This window comes from Pundamilia nyererei, unplaced genomic scaffold (assembly GCF_000239375.1).
Source record: "Pundamilia nyererei isolate P.nyererei 1_Seehausen unplaced genomic scaffold, PunNye1.0 scaffold00121, whole genome shotgun sequence".
Taxonomy (NCBI): domain Eukaryota; kingdom Metazoa; phylum Chordata; class Actinopteri; order Cichliformes; family Cichlidae; genus Pundamilia; species Pundamilia nyererei.
Window position 1 is genome coordinate 1,533,763 of NW_005187522.1, and position 27,317 is coordinate 1,561,079.

The window sequence follows — 27,317 nt, forward strand, 5'->3', positions numbered from 1 at the left end:
CAGTTCTCAACAGAACAGAAAAAAGTCGGCCACCATCTAAAGAATGGGTTTGAATGTCCTTCAAAAACCGTAGAGAAATATTCCTGAAAGTACTTAAAGAAATTACACGAAAGCGTGTCTCAAAGAGTTCAGACTTTCGTTGAAAGTTGATCATACCAAATATCGACTTCCAAACTTGTTATAATGTTACAAACTCAGTTTTTAATTTAATATACTGTGTTTCAATCTATGTTTGCACATTTTTCAATAAATCTCTGCACCCATTTACCTATCAAAATATAAACAAAAACATGAGGGGTGGCTCGAGACTTTTGCATAGTACTTATCACTCCTTTTCCCTTCGTTACGACTGAATTTATACATTACTTTGTTGAGTAGTGACAAATAAACTCGGACCGTAAATGTAACGGGGAAGGGTATGAATACTTAAGTCCAGTGCTTTCTCTGGTAATATTAGAAAAGGCAAATTTCACTGTTGACGCTTTTCGCTACCTGCTGGAATCTGAAAGGTAAAATAGCGACCGGTGTACAGTCAAATGAGAATTTACTCACCTCATTGGGACCAACAAAGAGTATTTTAGCTTTGAACATTTCCACTCAACTGACGCTGGTTAGCATTAGCTTTTCAGCTAACTTATCTTTACAAAATTCCGGGATAGCGAAGCAGTATCGCAACAGCAAGATAAATGTAAATCAGCCAAACTTAGCTGCGTACATATCTAAACCACGTCATACTATATTTTTACCTTTACTTAATAATATATATCTCTTTAAATGATCTTCGATACTTCCCGAGGATGGCGTACCAGCAATCGCGACAGTAAACTTCTTTTCCGTTTCTATGGTTTCAACCAGGCTCACTGCTTTCTCTTGTTCATTGGCTGTTTACGGGTCTAATCAAATTTGGCCCCGCCCATTCAACCCTTAGGGAACGAATCAACAAAAAGATAGTCAGTTGACGTCGTTACGCTGCCTCACATCTAACCAATCGAGTGAGACTTTCCAAGAGGCGACTCCCCAGAGTGGAGGAGCGTTATTTACAAGAGGTACAAGGCGAAGGAGTAAGTGTTGTTTAAATTTTCAGGCATGCTTTTGTAAGTGGTTACTTGGTTTAGGCGTTATTAAACACGCTAGACTTGAATGGCGATTTACTTGGTATAATTACTAAAGTGCTTGCTACGCTTAGAGTTCCTTAAAGCTTAACAGCCACTTAACCTTGTCTGTTGCTAAGAAGTAGCTTCCTTGGCGATTGGCTTTCTCATGTCCAAGCAGGACTTTTAACCTTCCTCTTGAGTTAGCTGTCTGTAACTATCTCTTATGTTGAAGGGTCGCCTTTGACCAGTGTTCTAAATAACCCAGAAAATACCCTCAAAACAGCGGTTTATCATCCAGTTTGTTTGTAACCAATGGGTTACATTGTTAGGCTTTTTTATGAATTAAAATGATCAATTACAGCATATCGCTTCTTTTCATTCTAAAAAAAACCCCGATAAACTGAACCTTAAGAGAATTTTTATAAAGAAATAAAAGGTTGTGGTTCTATTACCTAACTATTACTGAGAAGTATTACAACAAAATGTCTAAAATACATTTCTTCTGATTATTATTATTATTATTATTATTTTAATATTATTAACTATAGTAACGTTATAGTAAAGTAAAGTTGTATTATTTTATTTTATTTTGTCCACCATGGTAAGTTTCCTCCTGAGAAGGTATTGCCCCAGATCATAGATGCTAAAGAAATTGTCACACATGATATTGTGACCCCACAGTCCAGTAGTCATATGAAGGACTACACGCTTTCCTTGGTTTCACCCAGGGATGCCACTTGGAGGTTTGCCTGTGTAACTCTGTATTTCCCATGCATAGCCGGTTTTTGCGCATAGTATATTTGCACATATCATTTGAGCATATTATATGCACATCTGTTGACAGTAAGAGGCATGTCTCCAGAGGATGACCTTCGAAGTCCCCCCCTTGGTTTCAGCGGTACCAGGGAGGATTTCACTCTGAGTCGTGGCGACCTAGACAACAGTCATGAGCCTGTTGGTAGGACCAGGGCACACAGCAGTCTCCATACAGGAACCCCAGAGTGTGAGATCAGCTGGTGAGGTCCTACAAGGATGATGCATTTGAATATGCACTTGCCACCTACCACAACTTTACTGATTCAAAGTGTTTTCTTGCTTTCCTTTTTATTTTAGTCTCAGAGATTTTGGCAATAAAAAGAATCCTTTCCTGAAAATGCTAATGGATGCAGAAGCAGCTGCCAATTCTGCAGCAATCCAGCTAGTGTCGTTTAAAGACGCCATGGACGATGAGTATGCTGTAGGTCTGCAGCAATTTTGGATAAAGCTAGCTTTGTGTAAAGCCAAAGGGTTTCCTACATTAAACATATGTTTTTGCAACTGCTGTCCTGCATTTTCTCTAATTTTCTTTTTTTAAAATGTCAATTAAGGATTCAAGACAGTCTGCCAAAGATAAACGCCGAATTGCAAGACAGCGTGGGCTTCTGCTGGAAAAGCTAGAGGCCTTTAGACGAATTAATAAGTCAGTGCGACAGAAACTGAAACAGCTCCAAGAGGCAGAGGTTTGTTAAACTGCTACTACACCGTATAAGTCAACTGTATTTAGTCTGAAAATGTGTTTATTTATGTCCTTGCTTTAAATAATTCCGCAAAGGCAAATCGAATTGATGCAGACCAGCAGATTGACACGCTCCTGAAGAAGATCATGCAGGCTGAGAGTGAAAATGAGGTGAGTGTTTTATTACACCTATGCATTGGCACAAAAGAAGGAAGTGTAAGGGAACTAAGCTTTGTGATTAGCTTGTGAAGATTTAGTCAGTGAAACAAAGTGATAAAGGATAAGTTATAGCGGTTAGATAGATGGATTATTAATAATATTTCATTTATTCAAATTCCATTGTCTCCGCCTGTGATCAAATTCTTTATAGATTCCCTCACTGATTAAATTTTTCTGGGGAACAGAAGTAGAAATATAGTTTTCAGTATCAGCTCAACTGTTTTATTACCTTTGAGTGTGACTCAGCTCTAGGAAGTGACTGAAAGAAAGAGATCACAGATAAAAATAGCCGAAATGGGCTTTCTCCAAGCATGGTTGGGCTCTCCTTTATAAATAGGGTGAAGAGCTTGGGCATTTGGGAGGTGTTCAGAGTAGAGCCACTACTCCTTAATATCAAAAGGAGCCAGTTGAAGTGGTTTGGGCATCTGGATGCCTCCTCAGTGAGGTGTTTCAGGCATGTCCTACCAGGAGAAGGCCCTAGGGTGGACCCTTGACACGCTGGAGATTATATCTCTCAGCCTGAGAATGCCTTGGTGTTCCCCCAGATGAGCTGGAGGAAGGGGCTGGGGCAAAGGGGCAGCCTTTGGTGATTAAACTAGTGAGAGCACAGCCACATTGGTTCTGATGTCACAGGACATACTCTAAAGGTGTTAACTTTACAAAAGCGATTTTAATGCACCTAAAGTGAAGATATGGTGATGTGATAATATGCATTGGTTTCCATGTTTTTTCTCGCAGAATTTAAAGAAAGATTTGAGTGAGAGTGAACAGAAGGTCAGGGAGCTGATAGATCTGTGGAGAAAAGAGCAGGTAAGTACAGCAGAGATCATTTGCGGATGAATTAAGTCATTGCCCATGAAATTATATGTTTACGCTGGCTTCAACAGGAGAACGTAAAGAGTGCAGTTCACATGACCAAGTCAGCAGAGGCAACACGTGCTCACCTACAGGGACAGCTACGCAACAAGGAAGCTGAAAACAATCGCCTTACTGTACAATTACGGGTACAGACACCTTTATCAGCTGGCTGCGCTGTAGACTAAACTGCTTTATTAATGTATAAATTAAAACTGCACACTTGTGGGTTCATGGTCTTTGCAGGCTCTGGAGAGACTCATAACCGAGCAGAAGCTGGAGATTGATGATCTGAAGGGGTCTATCACCTCTCTGTCTGCGAAAGCAGCACAGGACAAAGAATCTCTGAAGAAAGCCACCCGAGCTCAGAAACTGAGAGCGGAGAGATTTGAAGCTGCTATTGAGAAATGCTACGCACAGCTGAGGGAAAAGGTACGAGGTCAAATTGGTTCATTATTTTGGCTTCAGAAGCAGTTGAGGATCCCGTTTGATCTTTGTTTGTCTTGTTTGGCAAACAGGATGCTCAGCTGGCCAAAGCCCATTCAGAGAGAGACTCAAGGAGAGGACAGAAGGAGCAGACGACAGATGAGAAAGACAAACTCGTTGCTCATATAGACTTATTGAAAAGGTTGGTTGGTTCTCCTTCCCAGCCATTTGTCATTTCTGAGTACATCAATATTCAGATGATGCATTAACTGTAAGTGTCTGTTTCCATTAAAGCCAAACTGCAGACTTGACAATGAGAGTGCAGAAGGAGAAGGACGAGCTAACTGCAGCAAATGAAACTCTGATGCAAAGGCTCGAAAAACTCAGCTCAGACAACGGAGAACTCGGCATAAATAATGCAACACTCAAGGTACAAGTTACTGAACAGCTTGTATGTGAGAGTCATTACTGTGAAAGGCAAAAAGCACAGACATGTTGCAAGAAGTCCGGTTTCCATATTTAGGAGTTAGGAGGACCTTATTTTACTAAAACTGTTTGGATTTCTCTGCTATCCCAGGAATCTGTAGCTCAGCTGGAGCAGCAGCTCGCTGAGTACGAGTCTGCCCTCGTAGAGGAGAAGATCGTCTCACAGGAGAAGAAGCACCAAGCTGAACAGTGCCGTTATCAGGTTGGTATTTTGATTTAAAACCTTTTACTTTCTCGTGTGCTGCAGCCCTGAAATATTCCAGACATCACCCAGTGACAGTGGGTCAGCTCCGCAGCGCTGTGCCCGTGAGATGTCCGATGCACGCAAGATTAGTACAGGTGACTGTCCAGTGAATTCACAGCAAGGAATTGAGCATCTGGTTTGCTGCCCTCTTCCTTTTTTTGTGCAGGCAGAGCCTCAAAAATCAAACGTATCAAAGTATTTTTTTTTTCCAGCAGTGACAAACCAGACCTAGACCATCCCTTGTTCTCTGCAGGGAAACTTTTAATCATGTTTGTAAATGACTGTTATTTTTATAGACCCACTACTTTACTCTGGAGTCAACAAACATCAAAAAATGTGCAATGTTGAAAAAAAAAAGGCACTCTTTCATCATATTTGATCCTCTTAAAGATCATTTCTGAATAAACACTGACACACAACAAAGAGTGTTTTATGTTCTTAAATCTTTCAAACCTTTTACTTCTCATCTATTAATTTCAAATATTAACCTTTCAGTTCTTGTTTTTGTTTTAGTATTTTTCTATCTTTCTATCATGTTTGAAGGTCATTTTTTTCCTGACACAGTTAGGATAAAGTAGTTTCCAAACAGGATTACAAGAAACCTATTATTTACAGATACAGAATGTGGTCTGTAGAAGCCACTGAATGAATGACACTAGTTTTTAATGACAGGGAAGGCCACAGCAGGTTTCATGTTAATGTTCTGTATTTTTTTCACCTCCAGGTTGCACAACTTCAAGCTGAGCTCCATGATCTAAAGATAAAATATACAAATCTTTTAAGAGAAACAGAGAAGACACAAGATGGAAAAGAGGCAGAAGTTGAGAAGGTACCACCGCCCTTCTCTTTAATTTGCCTTATTTTATTTACGTTACATGCACAGTTTCTGTTAAGCTAAAAACTCATTCTAACAGCCCATTACAAGTCTGTCCAGCTCTGTTTCACCTGCTGTTTAATGGACAGTCATTGTGCACTTAGTTTTCTTTTTTCAACTGCATAACCACAGCTGAATGAATCATGTACATCCGTGAGCATCTCTTGGAGAGGTGTGCTGAGTTTTAAAGCATATTACTATGTTTCATTTCCCGAAACCCAACTCTTTTTTTTTTTTTTGTGCCGTTCCTCCTCTGGAGCCCAGGTGAGGCAGGAGCTGCAGGGGCGCGTGGAGGAACTGAACGCTTACCCCGAGTTACTGAATGCAGCTGAGCAGAGTCTCTTTGAGTGCCAGGAAAACCTGCAGCGCTTGGAGAGGAAGTGCTCAGAAAAGTCAGAGTCCATTAGGCAACTGCAGGTTAAGGTGTGCAAAGCCAGCTGCTGTGGTCAATGTAAAATGCAGTCATTTTCCTATTTTTTGACCACTGGGTGGCAGTATAGCCTCAGGTGACCGCTGGTGCATTGTGGTTTCTAATATTGCTGTGAGTTTCGATGTTTGTGATTGCTGTGCAATGTTTAGGTTGAGCCCACTAGCGAGTCTTTTGTGCTCCCCAGTGTGATCTCTGGTAGAACCAGACGACCACGTGTTTCCGTCAGAAATACTGAGTTTTTATCTCGAATCTGCTCGATTTGAGGCTGATAAATGTTCAGCAGATCGTGGAGGTAGTTGTTGTTTTAAAGTAGCATTTGTGCACGTGGTGTGATTAAATGTTTTCTGCACGATTTACTTGTAGCCCGTGGAGACAACTCTGAATTTTATGTTTTGCAAACGCAGATGGAGAGTCAAAGCAAACTGCTGAGATCATCTGCAGAGATGAGGGAGTCCATTCATGAGGCCAACTTACAATTACAAGAAAAACTGATTTCTATCCAAAAGTAAGACCTCAAATATCAAAAACCTGCTCATATTATCAGTATAGAAATTGATGCTTACTCTATGTGTGTGTGTGTGTGCGCGTGTGTGTGTGTGTGCGTGTGTGTGTGTGTGTGTGTGTGTGTAGAGAGACAGACAAACTGCAGCAAGAGAACCTGGAGCTGGTACGGAGGCTCGCAGCTCAGGAGGAAGCTCTCAGCTACAGCAACCGGCAGCTGGATCAGCGCTCATCAGAGTGTCAGGCCGTCAGCCGACAGCTGGAGGCAGCTTTAGCGGACGTCAGACAACAGGTACAGGTTAGCTGTTGGAGTGCTGACCAACAGTTCAGCACCTGTTCTTCACTCAGATCATCAAGTAAGACATTACAACCTAACAGTTCAGTCGAGATTTGTTTGAAGCCATGCCGTAAGTAATCCAGCTGGAGCTACATAGTAAACAGGCAAAGCTAGATATGCATGTATCTGTATAAAACAACTTGTGTTACTCCAGTTTGGTGTCAAAGAGAGATTTATCGTGCAGAAAATGGCGCATCACATAATGATATTTCACATTTTCACCCCGTGTAGGTCACTAAGGTGAAAGAAGAGGCTGTTTCCAGGGAAGAGGCTCTTCAAACCAAAATCCTGGAGCTGGGAGCCGAGAAGAGCAGAAGGGAAAGCGAGCTGAGGCTTCTTCGCCAGAGCAAGCTCAACGTAAGGGCCATAGAGAAGACGCACTCACATTAGATGGAACATTTCTTGGAAGGCAGCGCTGAGCTGTATTATCTGTCTGTGTGTCTCTCAATCTGCAGGCAGAGAAGCAGTATGAGGTACGTCTGAAGGACCTGCAGCTTAGCCTGGACCAATCAGAGAGCCACAAGCGAAGCATTCAGAATTATGTCGATTTCCTCAAAAACTCTTATAAGGCCATGTTTGATGAAGGACTGCAAACATCAACATCTTATTTTCTGAAATGATGGAGGTTTGCATTTTAAATCCTGATTTGTTTTGCACTCTGATATTTATTGGGTCTGTTTAAAAGGGCAACATGGGGGTAACTAAAGCCTGATTTTTAATTGGTTTGATCAGTTTCTACTTGTACATTCAGATTTTTGAACTGCATTTCCAGGAATCAAGTAATCTGCTGCTGTTTTTTTAAAATACAGTAATGTTTTCAGATGTTTGTACATCTTGAACTATGATATTTTGGTGCTATTCTGTCCGTATGACAAGGAGCTTGTTGCATAACTGTTACATAAGATTGGCCAAACTCTGAGTTGAGTAACACCTAATAGTACTGTTGCATAAATATTACACATTTGAAGTGTGAATGTAAGATAGCAAAGACTTCACTGGACTGCAGGAAACCTCTTTTCAATTTCTATTATTTTATAAATTTTAATAGATTCATTTATAAAAAACAAAACAAAAGGACTTTCCAGCAGGGTAACACGAAATTGCTAGAAGGACTAGCAGTCAGGTTATTTTAGGCACAATGCAGTATGTACTTGATCTGTCTTATGCAAGTGGCTACAGCTGAACAACTTTTTTCCACAGCCTGCAACTGAACACCAACGAAATTATGACAGCAGTTGTTGGCCAATGCAAGTGGTGCTTGAAAACGAAACATTTTATTGGTGCTTACATCCTTTTCAGTAACCTTTGTGTCTTTATAATGCATTCAAACAGTGCACGTGTGCGATGAGAAAGCACATGTGCAAGTAAAGCAGCAGGCACTCCACTCAAATAATGTTTGATTGTAAGTCAGATACATGTGTGATTAAAATGTGAATTTATGAATTGAATGAATTCAGAGTGAACTGAAAACATGCAAATGTGGTGCACAGCACAGTGCATCACTGGTGGAAGGGTTTCCCAGCTGCCAGTAATGGCTATCTACACTCTGCCATATTAAAGACGTAGCACGCTGTGTGTAGTACCTGAAATAAGTGCCACCCTCGTGTAACACTATGGCCTCTTCACTTAAACTTGCACATTCTGACAGGGTTGCGATATCTGATAATTGGCAAAATTATAAATTAGCCCCTAAAGGTTGCCAGAATAATATAAATCCCAATTCAAATATAACATTCTTGCTATCAATATGCAATAAGCAATTCATACATTTAGAAACAGATTTCTGCTCCATCTTCTCCACGGGCTTGATCCTATAACGCTGATAACTATGGAAGCTTCCACGCCGTCATTCCCATCGTCAGTTCAGCAGAAAGCAAAACTTTTGGATTCACAAAAAAAAAAAAAATCTAATTTTAATTGCAAATGACTTTTTGTTTGGTCACATTTTGTCCCAGCTGTGTTTACCTGCGATAGAATGAATCCATATTTCCAGCTGTGACTTTGCCCATCACCCATAATAAATCTTCTGCTCTGACTAGTGAAGCTGATTCAAAATTCAGCGTCTTTACTTTTAATTTCCCTGTCATCGTCCCGGTGCTGGAAACAGGCGTTTGTTTGTTTGTTGGTAGTGGACATAGCAAAGGTGTGGTGTGCACTGGTTGTGTTTTATATTAGGATTCTCAGCTGGACTGAGAATAATTATGTGTGGCCATTAGCTGTGAAGTCCATGCCTTTAGGTTGCAAATGTAACTGCCCACTTCTATCTCTGTTGTTGGTTTGTCTAATAAAAATCTTATATTAATCTGGCCTGGAGGCAAACAGAAGAGCTCCGGTATCAGTTGCAGCGTGACTTACCGAGATTTACCGAAAAACTGAGCCATAAATGTACTGTGTTTATTTCTTTTGTTCTCTCACTGTTGCTTGTGCTTCCCTGCTGTATCTATGGTAATAAACTACTGTGAGTCCAGACCTCTGAAAGACTGATGTGTTCCTGCATCGGACGTATTCCCTCGAGTGAGCAGGCCTCCTCTCAAGTTCTCAGAGACAAAGCTCTATTGTGCTCTCCTTCGGGGGATGGAACGATTTCATGGCTGCGTGCGTCAGTACTTCTGTTTTTTTCCTTTGCTCTTGTGGTCTTGCCTGTTTACGTAATTCTGTCGATCACTTTGGGAATTAGCTTTTTTCTGCTGCTTTCTGCTTACATCTGACTTTCGGCATTTCAGCGCTGAGATGGGCACACCCTGTGCTTATGTGCTTGTTAGGCTCAACAACTTTGATAGCCCTGACGCATAAACCCTTGCAGCTCTGCGTAAACCTGTTGGTTGGGTTAGTAGTTATGTCCCAGCTCAGCTCAGGGGTGGTGGAAAGTGCCATTCAACCAGACAGCCAAACGCAAGATTTATGAATTACAAAAGAGGCAAGCTGCATGGATAAATAGGGGTTGGCAAATCAAAGAAAATTTAAAAAAACAGACGGGAGATTTATAGAGTTCAAGAGATTATTAAAGTTCAAAAGAAAATAACTCCCTGCCCAAAACAAAGAGCAGAGCAGCAACACCCTTTTCCCTAATGTAGCTAAACAAAAGAAATGGCTGATGTGTGCACAACCCCAGGCATACACAAGCACCTCAAAAACATCATCACTGCTTCTTATTATCTGCTCATAGCCCTAAAACCGAATCAGCAGAACACATCTTAGTGTGTGCATCACAAACAGCAGTCTTCAATGAGACCTTAACCAGGTGCATCTAGTGAATGCTGGACAGGACCAGCATCTCTCTAATCAGCAGCAGAGACAGAGTGATTGATTGCGACAGAGCCAAGTGATGGCACAGAAGAGCCCACCTTTGACAGAAATACTGAAGAGGACACAAGAGCAACAACAGCCACGGCCGTGCAATTCACAGTCATATTTCCCTTCTATTCTGCGTATCGTAAATCGCAGTGGAGGGTTTAGATTATCGGTGTAAGCCTATACCACTGCCAGAAAGCAAAAATCTGCAACTTGTGCCCAGCATCTGTGCAGCACCAGGCAAACTGCTGAGAAGTTTACATTACAGACATTCCCAAAACTATTCAGTGACATGTAGGTCCTCTCAGAAGTAGGTCAGCCAGATGCTAAAGAGACTGAAAATCGTTGCAGCAAAGACCCCCTGAGAATTTCCAGTTTTTCTCAAGACAAACTCTTAAGTAAGATAGTGGGGAACTGAATTGGTTTTCCTTGAATTTATTGGAGATTATAATCTGCTAACCATGAAATTAACAGTCTGTGTGTCCAGGCTTCAATCATATTTCTGTTTTGCATTGACAACCAATTACAGAGACCAGGACAGTAAACCAAAAGTACAGTTTTCCATGCTTAACATGAACTTTGCATTAAAATGAAAAAAAAGTATGAAACATAACCCTTTAAATAACACGAGTGCAGTGAATCAAAAGAAACAGCCACCGCGTGACGACACATTTAGCAGCTGCCATAACTTTCCACACTGCGATTTAACATGTTTTGTCATTAGAGGCTTAAATATTATTAAGTATGTACAAAGAATAAGCAGGAAAAACATTTTTTAAAATGCAGAATTCACCATTTAAAAGCAGCTTCACAAAGAAGCAAACCACAAGGCTCCAATAATATGAAGCAGAAGTCTTCTTGCGCTTAAATCAAGTCTTTCGGTTAAATTTTCAGTTTGTGGATGTCATCGAGAGGGCTGTAGAGCTCAGGTGTCTTTTTACCGTTGTTGGAGCAGTTGAGATTACACTTGCACGATTCGATCGTCATCACCATCCTCCTGAAGGTCTCTCCGTTTTTGCACCGAAAATGGAGAGGCATTGTCCGGGTCCTGTGTGGCCTGCAGCATTGTCCGTCTGAGCAGGATCCACAGTACCTGCGCTGCAACTTTTTCAGGCTACGACAACCTGCGTATGACAAGTGAACTGGATGGCTCGCTTTTCCTCTGTGACTGCATTTTTGACCTTTCTGCAAGAGAGAATGTATCTAGGCTTTAGTCTTAACATGGATGGGTTCTCAGCCTCTAATGAAATAATCACTGTATATGTTCATCAGCATATGGTGTACCTTCGAGGTCAACTGTTTGCAGGGACGGATTTCACAGATCCGAGTTTCTTTCACCAGTTTGCACTGTTTGTTGCGGTTGGTCAGCCTCGTGGACACACCAGAGCCGCAGGATTTGGAGCAGGGTGACCAGGCTGTGGTTTGAGGCATGCACTGGACTCCTCTGGCAAACATGTGGTCCACTGAATAACTCCTGAAAGCTGTGCAGATGTTTTTAAGCAGATATTTTTTAAGTTAAAGGTGGGTTAAAATAATGAAAGCAAGCAAGACTTAAATGCAATAAATATCAAGACTGCTCACCAGGCAGAGACTTTGATTCTCCCCACACAGAGGTGAACTCGTTCTTTTTGGAGAGGTCGTCTTCAGTGGTTTTGACTTTGCTGAACTTTCTTCTGTGCTTTTTTATCATAGCGCTTTGTGCCTCTGTTTCCTCAGGGCAGACTAGTTGTTCGCAGCACCCTCCCGGTACCTTGACCCGTCTTAGTTTGGCACAGCCCAACAAGGGCAGCGAGAATTCACGTGGGCAGAGGGAGACACATCCGACTGCACCGTCGATGCAAGTGCACTGGTGTTTGCAGTTAGGATGGAAGGTTTCCCCACTCTGATAAATCTTGCTGTTGTACTCGCATGTTCTCCCGTTTAATTTGGCTGTTAAACAGAAGCAGGGAAAGGCTGATGTGATGAAAAGGGAAAAGGTGACAGTTGAAAAACAAAAAAGATCAGAAAAGAGAAATGAAGTCAGCGTACCTCGACAGACTCCCTTATCCGACCCTCCGAAGTTGCACTCCAGTCCCTTTGCGGCATCGCATGGCTGTGTCTTGCTGCAGTCTTCAAAGAGCTGCCGGGCACAAACCTTACAGCATCCACAGCTGTCCAGCACGAGGCTGACGCTGTCTGCACATGTTGGGACTTCAAGGGGACACTGGCAGTCCTTCGGGCACGAGGCTGACACCTGAGGTTAGACCAAACATCCCACCTTTGTAATCAACATTTCTTTCACCCACAGACTATAACAGCAGGCATAAGACACCTTTTCCTCACCAGCGTAAAGCAGAAGATCTCGACGACAAAGACCTTCCACATCTTCTCCAGCTGAAGCAATCTCTCCTGAGTGAGAAAGAAAAACCAGCCTCCTTAATATCACTCAGCAGACCTGGCAGCGGGATGACGGCTGTTTGTTCTCCCTCTTTGAGAGTCCCCATCCCCTTTTATCCACTTCAAGCAGATCTGACATAGACTGAAGAGGTGTCCCGAAACTATGAGAGGAATGCTTCTCCACACGTCCTCCCATAAGCCAAGCAGAAGTTTCTCCCTCCCTCCTCTCACACTCGCTGTGCCAAGAACCACCCTGTGCAGCTTCCACTCTGCCAGGGCTTTCTCTCCGGTTTTACTGTGTAATGCTTTCTCATTTCCAAAGAAAGCAGATATTTTTGACCATTAAGATTCTCCAGAAAAAAAAACTTACGTAACATGCAAAACAATGCCATGGATAATTCTTTGATTGCAGTGCTGGGAACTGATTTTATTCTGTTTTGTGACACAATGATTGCATTATTCAGTCTATATCACTGTTATGAAGGAGCTCTTTTGCGCCTAACCAAGACTTTACCAGCTGGTGCTGGACCATATATGTATGTATACCTGGCAGCTGAAATGCATGTGAACATGGCTCCTTAAGGGATTTGACACCGGGCCACTGCAAGTTCTGACATAAATATTGAAGGAAAGCCACATATTTCTATGACTGACTGAATTTCTCCCTGAGCTGAAGCTCTGTTTAGACTGTTGCACGTTGTCTGCGAATAATGTTTGTATCTTCCAGCCTTGCTAGTGTTACAGGTTAAATTTCCCTTCAGTCACCCTGTAAGGGCGTGTGGATGGAATTGAGTTTAACTTCAAGATTTCACAATGAGAGACGAGAGCCTCCTGGAAATGTTTGAAACTTGATAATCCTCTGTTTAGTCTAAATCAGAGCAGTCAGAATGAGATGCTAGACAAAAAAAAAAAAAAACAAGAATAAAAAGAAAACCCAAGCAATGCCTGAAGCAAAATTCCTCTCAGGATGAGCATTGCAGGTTTCTTTGAAATAGATGCCAGGGTAAAAAGCATCTTCTTCCATCCACATCAAAGAACAAAGGCATTTATAAGGGAGAGAATACCTTTCCTTTCATTATAACCTGTGAGAATAAGAGGCTGAGCAGAGCAGATTGGCACAGCCGCCGTCTTATCTAACTAAGGTTACAAAGGCCGGTCTGAGTCAGCGCCAGCTCCGGCAGATGAAGAGCGAACAAGCGGGAGCTTGGTGTGTTTACCGATGCCTGGAAATCGCTGACTGTTGTGGCTTGGTGTGGAAATTTCCTTCCAAAATTATAATATCAAGAATCTGCACAAACATGTTAGGTAAGAAGAACAGAGGCGGATGTGGAGGGCAAATTGCATGTTCTCTTCCCACAGTTCAGAAAATGAATGTGAAATACAACAAGTGAGAAATTGAATCTTTCCTCTTTCTTAACATCCTAAAACACTGTTACCCCAACAGTTTGAAAGCCAGGGTGTCAAACACTAGGCTCAGGGGCCAAAATCGGCCTCACGGAGACTCCAGTCCAGCCCACTGGACAGCTTTAGATAAAAATGAAGGAAGGCATGAATCTTGGACTTTTAACTGTGTTTTTATAAGCTTCATTTTTGCAGGTAAAGACTTCAGCCATGGTCATTCACGCTACACTAAAGTAACTGGTCTTTTCTAATGGGAAACTAAGCTTCTTTACACTAAGCCCGGCCCATGTAAGATCAAAGATCTGCTCCTCGATGAGTTCAAATGAGTTTGACATCCCTGGCTTAAAGAAGTAGTCATCACTTTTTCGAGCAGATATCAGTGATGCTGAATATCTAATATGGCAGCAACTCAGTGCATATAGTAAGCAGAACGATACTTTAGATATGACTGTTTCTGGAAGCCACTGAAAGTTTATATTTCAAAAAGAAATAATAAATAAAAAAGTGCCACGCTGTATTACAAGCTGAACTGATCACTGTAAGTGAAACCTCCGCCCTACCTCAAATTTTCACATCATGTGCAAAAACAACAATCGATAAAATAAGACACTGACCCACGGGCATAAAATCAGTAGACTAAAAGTAGACAAATTATAAATAAGAAAATCGTATTAGAAAGTTCAATGAAAGATGATCAAATTCAAGGAACATCCTGGGCTTCTTACTACATTTTACAAGATCCAGAGAAGCTTATTCATGTCTTTGTGTCTCGCAGGGCTGCCTAATGCGAGGCTCTTTTTATTGTCCTTGCTAAAAAGACTGTTAGACGGCTCTGATTCTCAGCTCCCTGCCTTGACTTCCAGTAAGGTACAGATTTCAAACAAACAGCCCTAAATATATATCTGAGATGCTTAATGAATATGAACCCAGTGGGTCTCAAACCTGGTTACAAGAGCAGACAGATGTGAAACTAAAGAGGGCTTTATATACGCATCTTGCAAAGACGCGTATATAAAGCGTGCATTTTCTCATATCTTGCAATTCACTTAATGAGAGCGACATGTAATTACTTCAAAGTTATTGTGTTAGAGAGACCTTTTATCCTCCCACAGATACTTGATACAAGCCATGGGTGGACGTGCATTGCACAGTACTCTGCAGCGCCCTGTTAAAATTACATATCCCTGATACTTAATGGGATACACTCGAATGAGTAAGGTGGGTGGGCAGGTTATAATAGGCTGTGTGAAAAAAAGCTATAAAAGAAGTAATTTTGCATGGTTCATCGACTGAAAAGCACAAATACCTCCTCACTTACGCATATTGTAAAACCACAGTGGATGCGAGGTCACGGTGGTGTCTTGGCTGTTACGTGAGAGTGGGTTTTGTGCTGATATGAATGAAAGTCCCGTCGGTGACATCATTTCTATAAATGCCTTCTTTTCTTTTGTGTCCGGCTCTGCACGAAGGGCACTCTGGAGTCAGCACACTGGGTTCATTTGAAACGCACAGCTGGTCATTTCCAGGCTGCTGAGCTCTGCTGTCCAGCATGAATGAAGGGAATTGTGGCGAGGACAAGTGGGCACGCATTGTCTGTTTCTGTTAACGCTCATTCCACGTTTTTGTTTAACATCTGACATTCTCCTGCTGCGATGAAACAGCAGCCAGACAGCTGTGAGGGGCTTTAAATCATTATCGCTGCATGAGTCCTGCGATCTGATTTACAGTTCATATACATTTCTGCTTGCTGATGGTGGTTTCACACAGCACATACAGTACTACACTGCAGAGCATGACAAAACAAGCCTGATAACAATCTCCTCAGGGAGCGCCCGTCCTCTCTTTGTGCTATACTGCGATTAGGGGGAAGTGAAAATCTGTATGCGTTCAGCCATTCTGTGATAGACTTCATGTTTACCAGAGTGTCACATCACTTCTACTGCGCAGCAATTCACTTTGTATATGTGAACTTTGACCCGGTGTTCTCTCTGAACTGCGGGTGATTTTAATGCTATGACCCTTCAGCTTTATTTGTATATAAACTGTTCTGTGACCTAATCGATGATACAGGCTCTGCCTGCTGAAAATTTACATTGTGATCATCGCATTTCAAAGCTCAGTACTACACTTTAAAATGTGTCCAGCTGCATGACTGACAGTAACAGAAATATAGTTACTTGATGTACAACTCTAATTCTCCGAGTTACTGTGCAGATTTTCCAAACAAGACCAGCAAATCAACAGTTTACATAAAATCAGCTCCACCACAGCCAACTAACTTATTAAACCCTTAGTTGTTTGTGTAGTAGTAATAACCTTATTATTATAATTATTTTTGCAGATGCTGTTTCAGATTGTTTAGTTTGTGGTGCTGTTGAGCTTGTCTTTGTTGCATTCTGAGCTTTTTCCCAAGGCTCTGTTCATCCAGTTTCTACGGAGGAACTAACACTATTTAACTTCTACGCTGTTTTTCACAAGGAAAATTTATCTGATGGCGACAGCTACTTTGCAGTGACTCCACATACAAAACATACAAACAGATCGTAAAGCATAGACGTTTTTTGTGAAGCAACTGAAAAGCCCTGCATCACATTAAAAAAGCCTACGTTTCACCTCAGATTTGCGTCATTACAATAAATCAGCAACAAAAATTCAGAAAAAATTATAAATTGAAATTGAAATTAACTGAGAGTTGCTCTGTACTTAAGTAACTTTGTAGATTAGAGAAATATCTTGTGTATAGCCAGTATAGCCACGCAGTACAGCAGGGGTGCCAAACTCAGCTTAGTTAATTGCCCACAAAGAGTAAACTAGTAAAGTAAAAAGCTCATATCCCTCCTGCTTCTTTAAAACCCTGCCAGATTACAAGTGGTAACATTTCACATTATTTTCTTTTCTTATTTAATAAGCAACCTTGAGATCACATAAGAAAAATAACTGCAAAACTATGTCTCAGTTTTTCCACATTCATCAGTATTATGGGAGCCTTTAAGAGGGCCACTTCTGTGCCCTGGACCACATGTTTGACACCACTGGCCTATAGTTTACTGGGTGTATTTAGGCAAGTGTAACACTTACTTTTCTTTGAATGAATGCTGTCAGACTAAACTGTGGGGTATAGCAAAACCTGCCAAACGTGGTGTTTGTATGCGAGAAGGTCCAACAGCGCCACCTAACGGAGTTATCGAGAAGCGCGCGTGGCCATGGTCGGAAGTGCAGAAGCGCAAGAAGTCGCACATCAGAACTCAAAGCGAAGAAAGTTGCTCAGTTTGGAGTTGTTCTGGTAAAACAGGAGAAATCTTGAGGTGAACGTGGACTTTTTTATTCACAGTTACCGGTTTAAACCAGCGCTGAGTGTGAAACCGACGTCTCTGCCGTGTGTTGACGTAGTTAAGCCTCGACACAATCAGGAAGTCCGGGGATTTTTTTTCCGTTGTTGAAACAAAAAAAGTTGAATGGATAGTCGACAGACCACCTTTTATCGATTAATAATAAGGTGTCAACTTATTTAACTTCTATAATTCATTCGCTGTTGTGTTTTAATCCACCACTACGAGATTATTAAAATAATCTTCTGTCGTTACCACCTGGATTTTCACTTTGCGGGGGAGAGGGATGGATGCTCCTCACCTCACTGAAGATGAAATGGCAGAGATAAAGAAAGACGTGAGTATTATACTTCAGGCACGCTCTGGCTTCCTAACAGCTGCCAGATCAATCTGATAAGGGGAGCCATGTGGAAACAGATTCGCTGCTAAATATATATTTATGCTTTGCTTAGCGCTATAGGCCTATTAAAAGGAGGAAATGCCCCCACCACACCCTCTTTGTGCCCTCACAATTTCCACTTTCTGTAGGATTTAACAGCAGGACAATAAGATGGACGTTTAGGGCACATCTGGACACCCAGCTTACTTTGTATGTGCCACAGAGAGAGCAGATCCAGGCCTGCTGTAGTCTTTGATTTGGGGGAAGGGGGGTGAACCCTGGACTGTGTGTTTCCTGTTCATTGACACCTCACTTTGCTCTCTTTTCATCTGCCCTCCGTGACTTCCTGTGGCTCTCCAGGTGCTGACCAGATTGCGGCACTACCTCTGCGATAAAATCAGAGCAGATCGCCACCTGGACTACCTGCGCTCTCGCAGGATCCTGACACGAGATGATGCAGAAGAGATCAGCTGCAGGACTACACAGACCAAGAGGACGGCCGTGCTGCTGGACATACTGGCTGAGAACCCCCGCGGCCTGGATGCCTTGATCGAGTCGATCCGGGAGATGCGCTCGCAAAATTTTATCATCACAAAAATCACAGACGAGGTGCAGAAGGCCAAAAATGAGAAGATCGAGTCCCTCAGAGGTTAATACGTCCATTTCTAAAATAGTTGTGTGTCTGTGTGTTTGTGTGTAATGCAAAAAAGTGCTTAATGCGTTTGTTCTTTATGACTTACAACTGTTCCCCCTTTTTTCCCCCTCTTCTATTACTCAGCGGCAGGAGCTTCCAGTTCCTCATCTGACTCCACTTTCAGCACTCCAACCTCAACCAGCGACCTCCCATCAACATTTTCAAACAACTCCACCTTGCTCTTTCACCCGGACAGCGAGAAAAGCCCTTCCAACTCAGATGTGGGCACCTCACTCGATCTGCTGTCTTCGCAAAAAGCTGGAGACTCCTCCGTGGCTTGCGCCAGCATCGCCACGCCTTCCACGACATCATCCAGCCTCCCGAAGCCCGGAGACCCCGGGGCGCCTCCTCTGCCGGACGAGGTAATGGTCGAGTCCCCCTCCAGCATAGATGCTGGAGCGCCGGGGTGCACTAGCAGTGGAGGCGATCCAAACTTCCAGCCCCTCCGGTCGCGCTCCCTCACGCCAACTTCAACTAGGAGCATCTTTTAGGAGCATATCTCAATAAGACAGTTCTCAACCGGTTAAAAAGCCAACCACAACACTCACTCTCTCTTTTTCAGTGATATTCGTGCCTTCGATGAGGCAGTTGGTGAGAAATTGCTGCACATGGGCATATACTGTATACTACCACTATATTAGCTAACTTTTAGAATGAAAATGGGGGCATTTTCTCATCAGCTAGGCTAACTTTTAAAGATTGTTTTTTTGTTTTTCAAATGGTGCCAATTTGTTACCAAACCAAACCCTAGGGTATGGAGATTGCCTAGTTTAAAATGGAAAATATGACTAAAATGAGACAACGGTGCCATCAAAGAAGAAAGAGGAAATCTGCGCGTGCATCAGATGCATTTCTAACGCGGTTAGATTTCCAGCGCGATGTGTCAGGAGTGAAGAAAATGTGACTCACCCTCTCTAACCTCTCCTACTCCCCTTCTGTGACAGGAGGTGTGATTTTTCTGATGAGCTGTAAAGGCCGAATGCAGTTTCTATGTTGTATACACTTGAACGACTACTTGAGCATATATATATATATATATATATCCATGTATAAAGAGCCAGTCTTGGAGCAGAACTCCAGCTCATGTTTTTCTGTTGTTTGTTTTCATGTGTGTGCATTAAGTCATCAAGAATTTGCTTCATGTTTTTGTCACTACAATAGTCTTGAATTAGTAAACATAGTTTCAGTGACATCCTATTTCTTTCTTTATTCACTGGTCATGTAATAATAAAACTAAAGGTTGTTCATATATGGACTGGGCTTGTGTTTCTTTTTTCCTTTTTTCATTGTGTGGTTGATTTCCTGTAGTGATTATGAAAAATCTAAATGTTAGAGTGCCGATAATTGTTAAAATAGGGCATCAACTGTCGAGGTCAAAATGAAGTTATTGACAGGCCTCCAACGTCTAAATGTGTCGTCAGCTTCTGGGTGTGCAGACGTACTTTTTTACTTCTGGAAAAAACTGGAAAAGCTACAAGTGGCGCAGAGGAATGACAGTCATTGTGGTGACGGCTGCAGTGGTGACTGTATCACCTGGTTTTTCATACACCGCTGAGAAGCCCTGAGTGTTAGACTGGGTGAACTTTGGGTCGCTGGTGCTCGGCGAACGCTAACAGGTATTTAATTTAATATCATAATTATGTGTAGAGTGAAGTTTAACAAATGTAGTTAGCATCTGATTTAAAAATATATATAATTATATAACAACATCCAATATAAGCAGCTAACTTGTATTTATTAAGCAAAAATATGTGTAGTAATTGTTTTCACACACCTCTCAAATCTGTACATTTCTCTGCTCCCTGTTGCAGGAAGCCCTATGAGCTAAAATGGGCCAGTGTGTGGTAACCACACGGCTGTGGTTTTGTAGTGTGTTGTGGCTCAGTGTTGCATAATTAGTATGTCTTGAAGTATAACAATTAAACTATAAAGAAGAGAATAGCAGCAGTGTACACAGGCTGGAGAACCAGTTAGATAAACATCAGGCTGACTGGAATGGCCAGATGCTTTCTTTATCTATTAAACATTTCTGATGCAGGTGTCACAAAGCTGCCTTCAGCCTAATGGAGGACTCCAAGCAGCTTTTGGCTGCCAGGTCAGAGGAGAGTCAGCGAAACGGCTGCTGCGGCTTAGATACAAAGACGGTGGAGGATTTCAGACGGAGGCTCAAATACTTCTTCATGAATCCCTGCGAGAAGTACAGAGCCAGGGGTCGGAAACCATGGAAACTGACGATACAAATATTAAAAATTGCAATCACTACTATCCAGGTAATCCTTTAGTTACGTGTGAATGTGTACAGAGGTCGGGAGCTACTTGTTTTTTTTACCTGTGAGACTTTCTTTCTCCCCCTGTTTCCAAACAGTTGGTGTCTTTTGGCCTGAGTAATGAAATGATGGTGACTTTCAAGGATGAAAATTTGATGACATTCAGGAATCTGTTTCTCAAAGGATACAAGGATCACCGGCACGGAAGCCTTTCCCTTTATACCAAAAGAGATGTGAATGAGCACATTCACTACATTATCAACAGGGTACTGAAACCTTTGTTTAATCACGTGGCATCTTCTATTTAATTCTAATTTTACACCATTAAAAGATGTTGTCTGTTTTCTCTTTGTCTGTTTTTTTCAGTATACCAATCTCCAAAACCTGACTGTAGGTAATCTTGCATATGAGCTCATTAATGGCGACTACACTCCTCTGACTTTGTGTCAAGTGTTTTATAGAAACAGCACCATCGATCCTGAAAACGACACCTTTGATATTGATCCGCATATTGATAAAGGTACAAAAACATAACGTAGCTGCAACACTGTTTAAGTCAATGCTTAATATTCTGTGCAAGATATATTTATTGAAGCTGATTCGTGGCAAGAATGGAAAATAATCACACCGTGCACTTGTGACGTGAAAAGAGGAAGCTTGTTCTACTCTTCACGGGGATCTGTGCTTCATCGTTCCTCTGCTAAATAATACAAACTGAAATAACTTCTGAACACATTTTCTCCACCACAGATTGTATTTCCATACACCCTATGCAATCATTGAGCAACGACACTCTGGCAACGCATCCCAACTTCTCTTTGGATTTCAGAAGGTGGCTAAACTAAAAATATTGGTTTCATGTCCAATGATAAGAGTGTTGGCTGCTAATATATGTTTGTGTGTCCAGGATGCTATCTGTGAACATCTACCTAACTCTGAAAACCATCAATCTGCAGACTGTGCGGCACCACGAGCTACCAGACTGTTATGGCTTCCACATAGTGGTTGGTGACACTATCTGAAAAGTGCCACAATCTCAAAGATATATTTTCTATAATATTTTAGGAGATTTTACAAGCTCAGTGACGAACCATCCTTTGTTTTTACACAGATCGTTTTTGACAATCGTGCACACAGCGGAAAGATAAAGGTTGATATTGAAAATGATGTTAGAATTTATGAATGCAGTGACTGGAACGTGGAAGGCACATGTGAGTAGAAATAGTACTGAGAGACACCAGGAAGCAAAATATTTGTTAGTGTTAGTCAAACGCCAGCAGGGGGCACAGTAACACTTTTCTGCTTTTCATAATACAGCTGTGTTCAGACTCATAGGCATGAATGTCATGGTCATTTTGTGCTTTTAATGATTTCTTTGAGGTCTTCTTTTTCCAGGGTCGAATGAGAATTGGATACAAAAGGGTTTTTTTGGTCAAAAGTATAATAAGTGGTGCAGAAAGTTTTACATCAGCATGTACTGAGAGGGTGTTGACCAAGAAAGAAGCTACTGTTCCCAAATCAACACCTTTAAGAAAACCCAAATGCATTCTGGAGAAAAGTTTCAGATGTTCAGACCAGATAGACTGATCTATTTGGCCACAGTGGTGAGGGGTAAGTTTAGAGGAATAAAGGTGAGGCTTTCAAACCCAAGAACAGTGTACCAACTGTTTTTCCTGCCACTGGTACTGGTACATTGTACAAAATGGGTAGAATAATTATAACGATGGAGAAGCACATCCAAATACTTCAACGTCACCTCAAATCGACAGGTAGATGGTTGAAACTTGGGCACAGTTAGGTGTTTCAAAAGGACAAACACATCAAACTGGTTTTGGAATGGATAATATAGATCAGCGGTCCCCAACCCCCGAGCCTCGGACCGGTCCATGAGTCGTTTGGTACCTGGCCACGAGAGTTGAGGCTCAGGTGTGAAATGTATGGTTTTCAGGGTTTTTATCGGTTTTCAGCGTTATTTTGTTATCGTTTTTATTGTTAACTCGATTTTCCTGGGTCTTTTCACGTGTGTTATGAATAAATCTTCTTTTTTTCGATACTGGTACTAGTTTTATTTTGTTGTATTTATCCGAGACAGCTTAAAGGCCGGTCCGTGAAAATATTGTCGGGCATAAACCGGTCCGTGGCACAAAAAAGGTTGAGACCGCTGATATAGATGATAATTTCATTTCTCATTAGAAATTTTTGGACTATGCTTGAAAGCTGGGCTCATGTCATGAAACCAACCAATTCAAATGAACCCTACCAATTCTGCAAATATGGTCACATATCCAGCCAGAATTACACAAGAAGCTTGTTGATGGCTAACAGAAGCATTTATTTGAGGTGCAACTCACTGAAGGACATTTAAACAAATATTAGTGGGGGGGTGTGTACATGTTTGAGCTGCTATGTCTAACTTTGACCCTATGTGGATTTGAGAAAATCCAATGTAAATCCAATGTCGTACGCTGTACAATCGTTCCACCCTGGAAAACAAACAGTTCAATCAAATCACTAAAAACCCCAAATTACTATGACATCCATGCCCATATTGAGTGTACGTAATCTTTTGATTGCAACTGTACCTGCATGATCCAAGAAATGACAAAGGTTATGTCTCGGTTTTATAGAGACAGAGCCCCAAAATATTAACACCTGACCTCAAATGTTCTAGCTGGGAAGAACGATTATCTCCTCTTGTCGTTTGATTCTGTGGTCTTCCTCGCCTGTTTCGCCTCTCTCATCCTCTGCATACGATCTGTCGTCCATGGCATCCAGCTCCAGTTTGTAAGTATCACCACAGAAATACTTTTAGCATCTGGCTCAGTTAAGACACTAAACAGCACCTGAGGCAGCCCATAATTATAGTTGATGAGGTCAATCAAGTAATGTTCTCTATACTTTTGGTGAGGGGCTTTACATACTGGTAACATGATGTAGTTTTTAAGAAGAGCACATATCATTTTGTGAAAAACTCTTGAGCCACCTTTCATTTCTTTATATTTTGTGGGGAAAATGGGACATAGGTGCAGAGATTTATGGAAACATACAAACATGTTGGCATGACCACCTTTATTCTTCTGTCTATCAAGATGATTTGACACTACCACTTATTTTCAGTCCAGTCCTTCTGTAATTTGGCATAACTCTTGATAGCCATGCTTCCACCTAAGACTGTTTCTGATGAGGCTAGATGCACTTTCAGATATTGTTCTTCAGCTCTAGATAGTTTTTAGGCCTGCCGCTTCTTTTCTTTTCCCGTTTCCTCAGCTTTTTAGGGATACACTGCACACCATAAAGAGATATCCCAAATTATGGCATAATAGCTCTTTAGAAATCACCTTGTTATTGCAAATATATATTTTATGCCCGTCAAACTGTGTTATCTTTGTCATTTTTTGTAAATTCAACTTATGAAATGGGAACAATTGATGTGTGACATGTTTTAACAGACTGCCAATGTGTGAAGATACAATTTAAAATTTATTCAAAGGTGTTTGATATGTGTAGACCCAAAACCATAGTCAGGTGACTCAAGATTTTTGCACAGTATTGCTTTATAGTATTAGCTAATAGACTAAGCATGTTAAAATGTGCCTGTTACTACTGCCTGTAGTAACATCTCATTAGCTGACTTGTTTGACAGTCTGTTTGTTTGATAAATTTCTCATATGTAGGAGTTCAGCATATTTTTCAGTGCCTACTACAATAAAACTGTGTCCTGGTCAGACCGCATGGAGTTTGTGAATGGCTGGTACATCCTCATTATTGTCAGTGACATAATGACCATCACTGGATCAGTGCTGAAAATTGGGATACAAACAAAGGTTTTCTCTTTTTTTTCTTTTAGAAATCAGTGAATATTTTCTAAATGGTCTGAAATCAGTATGTAAAAACACTTATACTTGGCCAATAAACACGATTCTGATTCTGATGTAAAGGGTTGCAGAATTATCAAATTTATCAGTAGTATTTTTTTTCTTTTGCAGTTCTTAACAAACTATGACGTCTGCAGTATCTTGCTGGGAACAGCCACGATGCTTGTCTGGGTTGGTGTGATTCGTTACCTGAGTTTCTTCAAGCAGTACAATGTAAGACTTTCCTAACAGTGCCTAATAAAAAATACTTTATACAAATAAAGAGCAAATGCATTTCCAGAGGGACTGGCATTTTTTTCTTCTTCTTTTTGTTTTAGATCTTAATCTTAACCTTGAGGGCGGCATTGCCCAACGTGTTTCGATTCTGCGTCTGTGCAGCCATAATCTACCTCGGGTACTGTTTCTGTGGCTGGATCGTCCTTGGACCTTACCACGACAAAGTATAAACACTTTAATTCATATTACAGTACAAACATTAGGGTGATCTGTTCCGACATGATTTCCAGAAACACGATGTCAGAATGTTAATCGTTATTTAAACATTGTTTTACAGTTCAGAACACTGGCTAAAGTGACAGAGTGCCTCTTCTCTCTCCTCAATGGTGATGATATGTTTTCCACCTTTCTGAGGATGAGAGACAAAACCTACATGGTGTGGCTCTTCAGCAGACTCTACCTCTATTCCTTCATCTCTATCTTCATCTACATGGTGCTCAGTCTGTTCATTGCTCTTATCACTGACACGTACGAAACCATCAAGGTCAGTCCGAGCCACCCTGATATTTGATATCTTGCAGGGATGTAATTTACTGTTGAATTTGAGCATATTTTATTTATTTATGTATTTATGTATTTATTCTTATAATGGTTCTTTTTTTCAGCATCATCAGAAAGACAAGGAGCCAGTGTCCCAGCTTCAGGCCTTCATTGCAAAGTGCATAGATCAGCCTGAGTCTGGACGATACCAGAATACTGACGAGTCGACCTGCTGCATGTTTTCAAGTGGTTGCTTTGGATAACAGGATGTAGTATCATCTTTTTGCCAATTGTGAGCAACGGGTTGCCCTCATGTGACTGCAAAATGCCCCACAGGGTCCTGAGAGTCTGTATAGAGCCTTTGTTAACACTATTGGGTGATAGTGATGGAATATCTTCCAACTTAAACAGATGTACTTTTACTTGAGTTCTGACTTTTTTAGAACTAGTAAATTAGCAAAGTTCCTATGTTAAGGACATGCTGATATTATATGGCCACATTATAAACCAATGTAACATCAATATCAAGCATTGCCGTATAAATATGTCAAATAATATTCTCTTCTTGCCAGTGTTGGATTCAAACATGGAGGGCAGATGTCTCAGACATTAGTGGAGAAAAACACTAAGAAGAACTTCCTCCTGGCTACACAACAACGATGTAACTTGGCGATCTTTTATATACAAGCACTTAAGGAGAAAATTTAAACATCTTTCTATTTTCATAATCATTTATCCAACTTGGAGTCTTCCTACCCTAGCTGACATTGGTTGAACAGTGGGGTTCACCCTGGACAGGTCGCTAGTCCATCACAGGGTCAACACAGAGAGAAAAACAATCATTCACACTCACATTAGCACATATGGCCAATTTAGAATCACCATTAGCCGAACAAGCACATCTTTGGACTGGGAGTAAACTGGAGCACTTGGAGGAAATCCACACAGGGAGAACATGCAAAGTCCAACAGAGGGTACAAACCCAGAACCTTCTCGCTGTGAGGAAACCATGCTAAAAGATGCAACTCTCAAATAAACTTCACAACTTAAATGCAAAGTAAAGTGAAAGTGAATTTCCTGAAACGTAATTGCTTTTCATCTCTTTATTTTGTGCTGAGCACAGTTTTTTTTTTGTCATCAATACAGAAGCATATCCTATGACCTGTATAAATTACTTTGTGTATTTTTGCTATACTTGTATTTTTTTCTTTTGCACAAAATGTCAAATTGAGCACCTTATTTAGATAATAAAGTTTGAATTTCAGTACTGAGAGCTACTTAGGATCAGTCATGTCCCTTCTGGATATATTTCAGCGCACCTTTAGCCATAACAGTGGCACCTATTTTAAATTTAATCTGACTTTTTTCTCACAAACATGGTCGGCAAAATATCTGAAAATAAAACATTTGTTTCAGCTGAATTAATTTTACCTCACAGCACTTATGACATGTGCCAATGATGTCTCTGAACCAATCATAGCACAGAAGCAGCTCTTATAAAGTCATCAGTGACCTTAAGATCAGCAGATCTTAGCTCTGTTTGATCTCACTGCTGCTGTCAACACTGATGATCAGGACATTTCAACTCAAAGACTTTATGATCCAGTTGATTTAACAGGTTCAGATTCTTAATTGGGTCTCATTGTATTGTACCTAAAGGCTCGGGGTTTTTTTGTTTCAATTATTTGATTTAGAGCTGCATAAATGAACATTCAATCAGGAGTTCTACCAGGGTCTGTCCTTGGCCCATTACTCTTTAACCTTTACATGCTCCTGCTTGGTATTACCATAGAGAATAATAATATATCCTATCATTCTTATGCAAATGATACTGATGTGCCTACCTTGTTCCTCTGATGATTTAACCCCTGTACATAACCCAATAAGCTTCTCTGATGACATTAACTACTGGATGTCTACAAACCTTTTGAACAGAGCTGAACAGAGACAAGACAGAAATATTTGTTGTTGGTCCAGAAAGTCAGAGA

The 27,317-nt window shown here is 41.2% G+C and overlaps 4 protein-coding genes across 4 annotated transcripts in view; 2 read left to right on the top strand and 2 right to left on the bottom strand.

Annotated features, from left to right (window-relative positions):
* ift22 (intraflagellar transport 22 homolog (Chlamydomonas)) overlaps positions 1-878 on the bottom strand; it is a 3,454-nt gene extending 2,576 nt beyond the window's left edge. Inside the window, exon 1 of the mRNA XM_005742551.2 lies at positions 553-878. Within this exon, the coding sequence (XP_005742608.1) occupies positions 553-591 (39 nt within the window). The 5' untranslated portion in view covers positions 592-878. The remainder of the gene's footprint in view (positions 1-552) is intronic.
* Positions 879-973: 95 nt separating this feature from the next.
* LOC102199108 (outer dense fiber protein 2-like) lies at positions 974-19,670 on the top strand. Its single transcript, XM_005742554.2, has 19 exons — positions 974-1,046; positions 1,939-2,110; positions 2,208-2,331; positions 2,462-2,593; positions 2,686-2,760; positions 3,547-3,618; positions 3,696-3,812; positions 3,910-4,095; positions 4,182-4,291; positions 4,384-4,519; positions 4,667-4,777; positions 5,544-5,648; positions 5,958-6,116; positions 6,528-6,628; positions 6,754-6,916; positions 7,193-7,318; positions 7,417-7,434; positions 18,098-18,386; positions 18,516-19,670. The coding sequence occupies exons 2-19, from the start codon at positions 1,947-1,949 to the stop codon at positions 18,920-18,922; spliced, it is 2,595 nt and encodes an 864-aa protein (XP_005742611.1). The 5' UTR covers positions 974-1,046; positions 1,939-1,946; the 3' UTR covers positions 18,923-19,670.
* Positions 10,647-12,773, bottom strand: LOC102198820 (protein CYR61-like). Its single transcript, XM_005742553.1, has 5 exons — positions 12,575-12,773; positions 12,281-12,485; positions 11,834-12,181; positions 11,537-11,733; positions 10,647-11,437 (listed from the first exon to the last, which is right to left on the bottom strand). The coding sequence occupies exons 1-5, from the start codon at positions 12,614-12,616 to the stop codon at positions 11,135-11,137; spliced, it is 1,095 nt and encodes a 364-aa protein (XP_005742610.1). The 5' UTR covers positions 12,617-12,773; the 3' UTR covers positions 10,647-11,134.
* A 286-nt stretch (positions 19,671-19,956) lies between the features above and the next one.
* On the top strand, positions 19,957-25,730 carry LOC102199399 (mucolipin-3-like). Its single transcript, XM_005742555.1, has 13 exons — positions 19,957-20,047; positions 20,470-20,701; positions 20,797-20,964; positions 21,065-21,218; positions 21,449-21,530; positions 21,606-21,702; positions 21,810-21,909; positions 23,370-23,482; positions 24,373-24,522; positions 24,685-24,786; positions 24,891-25,013; positions 25,127-25,333; positions 25,455-25,730. Exons 2-13 carry the CDS (start codon positions 20,495-20,497, stop codon positions 25,590-25,592), a joined length of 1,641 nt encoding a protein of 546 aa, XP_005742612.1. The 5' UTR covers positions 19,957-20,047; positions 20,470-20,494; the 3' UTR covers positions 25,593-25,730.
* The last annotated feature ends 1,587 nt before the right edge of the window (positions 25,731-27,317 follow it).